We start from the raw sequence: 9,840 nt of genomic DNA, 5'->3' as shown, positions 1-9,840 counted from the left end.
CAGCCATTTGTTCCCTTTAAACTTGCAAGCTTCTTATTTTCGATCAATGCCTTGACTGTAAAAAACCTATTTCTGTTAACAGAGCTATGCACATACAGCTCATTTATCTCTTCCCTTGCCAGAAAATTGTGCAGAAGGCTCCAAAGCGTTGTTCCAGTTTGCACTTGAAGGCACTGGTATACACAAGGTTCTCAAACAGCAACCACCATAATTCTCAAACTCTGTGGGCTGATGTTCAAGGGGCAGAGTGAAACAGAAGCATCTACCCTTCTTTCATACCACTTCCTCATCACTCTATAAATACAGATACTGTATACAGAATAAAAGCACTCCAGAAACCAACCTATGAAACAACAAATTATTAAGCAGTGAGACAGGCGCTTTGATGATTATTGGTTCTTTTAAGATGTCTGTAGGTACATATATAATGCATCCTTAGTTTGTATGCATATTATTTTTATGTATGTATAAAATACCTATAATATAAATACTTATATAGGTAAAAGTCTGTGCTCTTCAGGTTGCTAAAATAAATCTAAGACTAAGGATCCATTCTTCTCTGGTCTTGTAACATGCAGCTAGGATTCCAAAAAAGTCAGTTAATGAGATTAAAAATGTACCCATGTTTTAATACAACTGAAACAACCATTTGCCCTCTTAATGCAATACAAATTATTGTTTAATGCAGACCAAAAGTGTAGTTTGAATTATCTCAATTATTGCAGTTTTGGCTTACATTCAGCTATGTTAGAAAACCCCTGCAGGAATCTGCCAAGAGGAAAATAAGATACAATTACTTTTATTTGAAGTATAAGCTTACATACCTTGGCCTCCGAAATGCTAAACCATATTGTTGGCAAGCCAGTCCCACTGTGGGAGTATAAACAATAGGCATGAACCTTTCAATGTCAGAAGTCAGCACTTTATAGAAAAGCTTTTCATTTCGATCCTGAAGACTCATTAGTAGAATATATCTGTGGAGAATTACATATGATTAGACAGACATCAAGTGAACATACAAAGTAAATTTAGAAATACAAAGGTGTTTAGATAATTAATTAAAGCTATGTTTGCTCTATAACAGCCTCTTTCTTGTTGAGAATATTTAAATTCCTCCTTGTCTTAATAGGACAAATGGTTCAGACACAAAGGTTAACAAACTGGTTGAGACAGAGAGAAGCTGAAACCATCACAAAGTTGACAAACTGCATACTCAGGAAGCTAATCCCTCTCAGGTATGAAACACTACGCTGCAATTGAGCATTCGGTCTGTCAGAACCTAATCTGTACATATCACTTGTTCCACGTGAAACGAGACCATCATTAAATAAAACTTAAACAAGCTTACTCTCTTGCCCAAAAAAATGAAACTAAAAATGTTATATTTTTCTGCTCTTGCCTCGATAGAAATTTCTCTTAAATCCAGACAAACACTTCAAATAAATACTTCACCTGAATACTGTAGGACAAAGCTTTCAAAAACAAAGCATACACATATGGCCTTTTGTCCCTGAAGTCTATGTTTGTAATGAAATCTGCAATGTTTTATCTCCTAATGGAAATCAATTTTTGATTGTATTTGAAGTGTTATATTTATTTAAAAAGAAAACCAATGAGAAAAAAAAATAAGAGTGAAAAAAAAGTTCATGCTTAGCTTGATCTACTTTTGACTACCATCGCTCTAATATTGAATAAATAGACTAGTGCTCCTAGATCCCAACCAGGAAGCCAAATTTCAATGCTGAGTATGACAGATGATATGAATCTATGAGTGACTTCAAGTCATGCTAGTTCACGCAGGTATGACTCTGGTCACTTTGTGAACACTTAGTATTTAGGAATTTGATGATCCTAAACCTCACCTCTTTATTCACTCTATTCACTTAGAGAGTAGTAGAAGACTACTCTCTTAAGTAGTCTTCTATACCAATAGGCTTACATAAAAATTTTAACTTATGTATACAATTTATGTAGGTTGGGTTTTTTTTTTTTTTTTTAGTTTACAGTGGATTACTAAATAATTATACTCAAAAAGTTTAATATGCCCATCATTTTATTACACAAGTGTTGAGGAAATGCATACAACGCATTCATTCCAAAAGCCTGGAGGTTTCTGTTCTTAAATATTATTCACATGAACATTCCTTCAGCATACTCATGTATCACATGCACCAATAAAATCTAATTCATACTTTAGGAAGACACAAATATAGTCAGGTAACTATCTAACAAAGAACAGTTTAGTAAATCTGCATTTGTTTTGTTCGAGTTTAGCTTGTATATCAGGGAAGTATTTCGTGATCCGCTATATAAACCTTTACACCTTCCATCATACACATTAGTTTTAAATGTCCTCTAAGGTTAAATTATATCCTGGACGTGTAGTTCTCAGCTACAAATAAAATATAAATACATACTAATTTTCTTTCATATTATTACATTTCCCTTTCATTTTCCCAGTATTTCATTATGATACAGCTATATCTTTCAATGTCCTTGAATTCTTGGAGCATTTTCTTTATTAAAACCTTTCTCCTGAGGATGATTATCCCAACATTTACCTTGAAATACAAGCTCATTCACATATAGTTGTGAATACATTTGAAGACATTCATTTTGTTTCCAGAGGATCTTGAAAGCGATGTTAGAGAATATCATGTGTGCTGTGGCCTGCTCTATACTGGAGACTGCAAGCATTCATGCAAGCCACATCACTAAGTTTCAAAGCAGCTGCCAGGATGTTTTTTTTCCTTTTTATCACTTTCATTTAAGATGAGATGTGGCTACTTAAGACTTTAACATACTTTTTCATCACCCTTTCTTATTACTCAGATCAAGCCTGGATTTTAAATGGGGTAAAGAGATCTTTTACAAAGGAAATTAAAAGTTTAGCAAAAGGCTTCCTCAAGAGCTTCAAATCAAAAAACTATTTGCTAAAACTCTCCATTTGGTTTTTACTGTCCTATAGCATTAAATTGGGGTTTTATTTTCTTATTTGTATTTATCATGCCACTTTTATATTCAGGATATGCTAAAGAAATTGCAAAGATAATAACTGTATTCTACTTATAACAACATTTTCAAATATTATATACTTGGCCATAACCAAAATCAGCATAAGAAGTATTATTATAAAGTGAAAAATATTTCTAGAGAAGTGCGATTTTGATCAGAAGGCTACTTTTCAGTGGCAGGTATAAAATATCTCTTCTTTCTCGGCATAGTAACTTCCTTCGGGGTATCAACTTTCTCAAAAATTCTTTCTTAAGGGGAAAACCAAAAACGCTTCATCCTCAATGTGGTGTTGGTTATAATGCATTAGACAAGTATGCACCTTTTAGCAACATGCAAGTAATCCGCACAACTAAAAGCATGAAGTGCTTTTCAGCATTGTGTTTTTAAAAAAAAATACATTTAAAATGCAGTATTCAATGGAATCTTCTACTGAAGCCCACATTTAATTGAAAACATAGTGAAAACAAGCAATAAAACACTGAGAACAATCATTTGTGCTATAAAAAGAGAGAAAAATATTATCTGTCCTCAGACAAGGAGTCTTGAATGAAGATTTCAGCGAAGAGTTTCAGAGGATGAAAACCAAGGCCTGGCAAGTAAGACAGAGGGGGTTGCCAAGCATTCAAATTTCAGTATGTCACTTTTCCCCCTTGCCTTTACTTCACCTAAGAACTTTTCATGCTAGTCTGCTGTTACGAAGGGAATGAAATACAGTAGCAACAAAAGGATATAACCAAATAGCATCCAAAACCCAAAAGAAAACTGATGTAACTACCAGAAAATTACTGATGATTTATTAGGATAACTGGCCCTACTATCACTGGCATACATTTTACAAGGCAAAATGGAATGGTAAAAAAAAAAAACCCAAACCCAAAGTTTGTTTGCTCTTATCTTGCAAAACATGAGAGCAAATAAAGAAAAGTGGGAGGAAATGCTATTATTTTTAACCTGTGTAAGATACTTAACTCCATTACTTTGCATCATCAGTATCTATATAGAAATGCTATTAAAGACAGAGAACTTTAAGAAAAAACAAAGTAACGCAGCATTCTCAGGAAAAGTGATTTGATGCCACCTCTCCTAATGTTCACACATCCAGTATAACATTTTACCAGTGGGTAAAATGATGTGGGTGTGTCAGGGGCAACGATTTCAGTGTCAATACAGAGCAAGAAGAAAGACAATTAAGAACATACAGGGGAGAAAAAAAAAGATTAAATTACTTGCAGAATCCATCGCAGCTTTTCCAAATTAAGTTAGAGGAATAGAATTATTTCCTGTTATTGGCTTCCTTTTTGCTAAGCATACCAGGCAATATATTTGCTGCTGTTTCACATCCATTTTGTGTATGAACTCGGTATTTCAGAGCAGAGCAACTCCATGCTGCAAGTCAGCAAAGGAGTTTCAGCCATGCCAAAACATGTCATGCCATGGTACTATCAGCTTAGCTTTATGAATTTACACACACCCTCTTTCCAATCAAAACCAGGGCAAGCTACAATCCTGCCAGTGTAAGATGCTGTCATATACAGCATTAATGTTTCATCAGACAATATCCTTCTAAGGTACTTAACAGCTTCCACCTCTGCAATATTCAAATACTTGTACTTAATTTTTTGTATTTGGACATAAAACACACAGGTATACACCCACTATCAAATCCAAGCTCTAGGATGAAAAACAACAGCTTCCCTTTATCTCTTTTCAGTCACTGCTCCTATGGGAACAAAGACTATGCCAGATGCATACTGGAAGAAACGTGTTTTTTCTAGAATTAGTACATTTACATTCAGTAGAAGGCAATAGCTGCATTGTCTTACACAAGGTTGTCCTTGAGCACCTGCCCGTACAGGGAGCACTTGAGATTTTCTTTCAAGTTCCAGTTAAAATAGTCAATGTCTTCTGGCATTCTCCATCAGTGAAGGTATTCACAGAGTAACTGCGGCAGGATCACAGTCACTCTTCCCTTTAAAATGCTTCGATACGAGTACAGTACAGGAGACCAGAGTTCACATATTGCCTTGAAGGACTGAGCTCACACACATGTAATGCACATGTTCTCAGAGCACGATCTCTATTGACATACTCCAATAAAATTGTCAGACACTTGGCTTATAAACACAGCTGCAAATCACATTTTGCATGCGCAAGTTTTTGCACACTCAATTCACACAAGCGTTTTATCTCTGCAAAGGAGCCCAAGATGCCATCGTTGATAGTCTTCAAAGGAAGAATCTTCTGCATGCAAATGTTACCAAGTCTTTCAATCAGTGGTCTTAAATATAAACCTACACATGTAACGCACAAATGATTTGATTTTGCTAAAAACTGGAGGAAATACCACAGCAATATAATGCCCCACTAATATAAGAGGAAAATATTTTTTTATCAAAGCATAGCATGACATGAATAGTCAATTTAGGCCTGCTGGGTGTTCACACAGAATACAAATACGATTTCTTAAAGAAACAATTTCATTTGGGGGGACTTGTGGATTTATATCATTTTAAGTGCTTAAGAGCCAACCTGATTTAATTTAAGCTTATTTCTTAACTGCTATGGACCTGTGTTATGAAATAGTGGACTAGCTGAGGTTGGAAGGGACCTCCAGAGATCACCTCATCCAATCCCCTGCTCAAAGAAGAGTCAACTAGAACAGGTTGCCCAGGACCATGTTCAGTCAGGTTTTTAATATCTCCAAGGATGGAGACTCCACCCCAGCTTATCCAGCATTATAAATGGAGCCACACTGTTTATTCAGAATGTAAGGGGAAGGAGAAGATACAAATACCTGGACCAAAAGTGATGGTTGAGAAAATACCACTGCCACATGCCACAGAATAAGACTGGGAAATAAACACAGCATTTAAATTTTTTTCTTACGTTAATTACTAAATTCTTAATTGAAGTATTTTGACTAGTGATCACGTTAGTGAGAAAAAAGCCTAACTTTTAATAGTTTCAAGTTATTTCTATGAACCAAAGACTTTCTAGCTTTCACAGCTGAAGTACATCACTAAAACCCTATTAACAACAAATTCGTACTGCAAAGCTGCACAGTACAATATAACCTTTATACTAAAAAAGACATTATACTAAAAACTGGCTTTATGGTATAAAATGGCAAGCTACAGTTTAACGCTCAAGACACATGGATTTAATATTGTAATGTTTGTGCTTCTGTTTTAAGAAAGTCTGGTCACAGGAGCAGGAAACAAATTTGTTCCTTAACCAACTATTTATTTGGAAAAGAAAAAATGCAAAAGACGACTCATAGGTGGGAAATAATGATATTGAGGTTTTGTTTAATTAATTATATACAGACATTAAGCTTAACAGGGACAGATTTGGAAAAAAAAAAATTATCTGAAGTAAATGGCTTCTGGAAAACCTTTTATTTACATTTATTTGTAAACATATTTATATTTGTTTATACTTGTGTATTATTTGTGTCTATCATATGTGGATTAAGTGTACTTCAAAAAAAAAAAGTTCCTTTCCTCCCCCACTCCCAAGACAGACAGATTTTTCGTTTCTCTCTTTTAACATGATAAAGCAAGTCTTCTGCAAAATATTCCCACAATACTTGGAGACAGTTATTTTTATTTGATGATTCGCATTGTGATCAAAGCTTCAGTATATGGTGTTTTACTGTGGTTCAAGTGGCCCAGCATTCAAACTTTTAATACTCTGTCATTTAAAGCTAATAGATTATTTCTTTTTTCCTTTCCTGCAGAAATTTTTCATTTTGGCAAAGAGCCATTTAAATATCCACAATTTTTTGCTAAAAAAATAAAGAAATAAGATTTGGAAATACTGCTACTCTCCTCTTGAATTTCACATAGCTAGACCTGTAACTTTCAATCTGTGATGTTTTGAGAAACACAAGTGCTTTTCTCCTATGACCTGAAGTAGGAGCAAAATTTCTTTGCTAGTTAAGAAACACATACAACAATGGGGTAAAAGGCCTTTTTTCTTGCTGCTTTTAAGTTACAGGTGAATAGAAATTCCAGCAATTCAAGTAGAAACAAACAATTGAAACGGCCTTAAAGTCTTAAATGTCCTGAAACATATGAAACAACGAGCTGTATCATGAAGGGACTACTTCAAGGCAGAGTTAAGGAGGAGATGGGGACAGAAGGCCAGAGAAAGTTTTCTCCTATGGTAATGTCAGTGGTTGAAGCAGGGGTCTCCATGAAATTTTGCGCTTTCTACATGCAGGGACTCAGACTAAAACATTCTAGCCTGGGAAGTTACTGCTCTGTGATAACTGAAAATGCCCTTCCTGATAGCACTGGAGGATAGTTCCAGGAAAGATCCCACATAGACAGTGGGAACGAGTGCACCCTCAGCAAGTCTGCAGATGACACCAAGCTGAGTGGTGCGGTCGACATGCCAGAGGGACGGGATGCCATCCAGAGGGACCTGGACAAGCTCGAGAAGTGGGCCCGTGTGAACCTCATGAGGAAAGCATTCTAGCAAAAGTATATATTTAGCTTAATTATTCCCAATTATCAACTATCACAGCTCAAAAAACCCCCACAAAATTTCATCTGTACTACCATAAAAAAAAAGAAAAATAAGGGACTCATGGTTTGATAACCAGGATACAGTTTCATAGCCATACTTTACCTGTCTAGGTCAGATGTCAGCCTTTCAAAATTCTTAAGAATACTATAAACCTGGGCATCTTGACCAAGAAAGCAAGGTGGCAATAATCCATGAATATTCAACTGTTGCCTCTCTTCCAAGGTAAAAGCCATGCCCTGAAAAAAGAAAAGTAAAAAACATGTATACATATATATGAGAGAGATTCCTTTTAAGAAAATTCTGCAGCAAAATATAGCACAGGTAAAGTCAGCATCAGCAAAACTATCTAATATTGCACAGAATTAACAATTATGCAATGATTTTGGAAAAAAAAATTTATTGAATCATAAGAGAACAGGCCTGTACAGTACAATAACTCCATCCCAGCACAGAATGAGTTACGGTCTTCTGACACTGCAAGACTATTACCTGCAAAATTATTAAGTTACAGCTGAAGAAGAGAGCAGCACTATATTCTCAAACACTGATTTGTTTGGCTATCTTCTAAACACAAAGCATGGATAATGTTCATTTCCAGTGTAAACATTATGCTTTAAATATCTGGAAATTTTTCAAGATCCTGATTATCTCAGATGTTCATGTGAATTTTTAATGGAACTCTGTGGTACAATAAAGTCACTGCTATCATTTTGTAGTCAAAGAGCCTGGTCCAGCACCCAGTGAAGTCTGTGAATAGAAACATGGCCATAGCGAGTTCAATGCAAACTCAGATTCGAGTTTATTTTGTTTTTCAAATTCACATTCAGTTACAATAAGAAAAATCTGTACAGACTTGCTGGATTTCCTTATTGGATCCAGAAAAGACATTTAAAAGTATTTAGTATGTAATGTGGACAGTCACAGAATGCTTAACACTTAAATCCAGCTTGTGGATTGGCAGAGACTGCCAAATAGCTGCTTTTTAATGAGGTCTGTCTGTCGAAAACATTTTCAGAAATTACCCAAGCTATTGCAAGAAAGAGTATGCCTTTACAGCAGAAGCATGACCATGGGTTTAGCACACTAGTATCAAGCACTCTGACTTGACTTTGCTGTGGTAACTACAGCCAGTCGGGACTGACGGACGAGATCAGACCTTTCATAGTTTTAGGGGATAAAAAGGAATGTCAGAGGAATTTCTTACATATATGACCTATGAAATCTATGCATTCGTTTCACACTACAGCCACTGGTTGGTGGCTCCACAGACATGTTACACCTCTCCTTTAGCATCACGCCTGCACCGCTTCCACTCCAGAATCAGTACTGGCAGATCTGCAAGTGTCTGAGGTCTCTCTTAGGTTAACACCAAAAATGTCTATAATCTTTGCAATATGTTTATCATGTAGCTTAAACACATTCAAAAGTTAATGTACTAGAGGTTACGTAGCATTTATTACTCTACGAAGAAGATGTGTGTGTGTGTGTATAGATATATAAACAAGCCATTAGACAGTTGCCTAATATTCTACACCTATCGTACAACTACATACAAACTACTTTGTTTCTTATGAAAAAAATTTGAGAAAACGCCTTGGGAGATATGAAAGAGGAAAAAATGGCAATGTAGTGTTTCTGCATCTACTCTCCTGTGGAAAACAAATACTACTAAGATACTTTCACAACTACCTCTATAAATATACTTTTAAAATGTCTTTGTTCATGCTACCATTAGAATTAGTCAGGTCAACAAATGACAGGAAAAAAACAGGTAAAGCAAGAGCACAAATGCAAAAGTCATCCTTCAGTGTACATTTGCACTACTCCTTGCCTTTTCAAGAGAAAAATTCGCTGTTCTTTACACAATGCCATTACTGCCTTTCGCACAACACCTAGTGAGTGATACAACATGATAAATTCACACCAGTTAGTTTGATTGATTACGTGGACAGGCTTCATTTTTTTTCAGAAATACTTACCTCACAGGACTTACTCTTACAGAACAAAAATATACTATAAAATCTCCCTGTCTCTTACTACTACACACTTCTTACACCATTTTTTAATCAAAGTAATTTTTAAGTGGTTATGTCATTGTTTGCTTGAAAAAAGTAGAAAAAAAAAAAAACTTAAGGCAACCCCACCACACTATTTGCACTAAAATGCCATTAATCAAGTTGCTACCCTTAAGTGAAATGATGACCCAAAAAAAAGGAAAAGAAAAATTTCATAATGAGCACTTTACAGAACATCAAACATTTCCAGAACATGCTTCTCCCACACACAGAAATG

At 35.5% G+C, this 9,840-nt stretch overlaps 1 protein-coding gene across 1 annotated transcript in view; it reads right to left on the bottom strand.

Annotated features, from left to right (window-relative positions):
• Positions 1 to 7,781, bottom strand: part of ME1 (malic enzyme 1, NADP(+)-dependent, cytosolic) — a 145,521-nt gene extending 137,740 nt beyond the window's left edge. Inside the window, exons 1-2 of the mRNA XM_009333117.1 lie at positions 7,651 to 7,781; positions 825 to 974 (exon numbers count right to left, since the gene is read on the bottom strand). Of these exons, the coding sequence (XP_009331392.1) occupies positions 825 to 974; positions 7,651 to 7,781 (281 nt within the window). The remainder of the gene's footprint in view (positions 1 to 824; positions 975 to 7,650) is intronic.
• Between the last annotated feature and the right edge of the window lie 2,059 nt (positions 7,782 to 9,840).

This window comes from Pygoscelis adeliae, unplaced genomic scaffold, assembly GCF_000699105.1.
Source record: "Pygoscelis adeliae isolate BGI_AS28 unplaced genomic scaffold, ASM69910v1 Scaffold57, whole genome shotgun sequence".
NCBI classification, from domain to species: Eukaryota; Metazoa; Chordata; class Aves; order Sphenisciformes; family Spheniscidae; genus Pygoscelis; species Pygoscelis adeliae.
The sequence above is the reverse complement of the archived record's forward strand: the minus strand, read 5'-3'. Positions and strand labels throughout refer to the sequence as shown.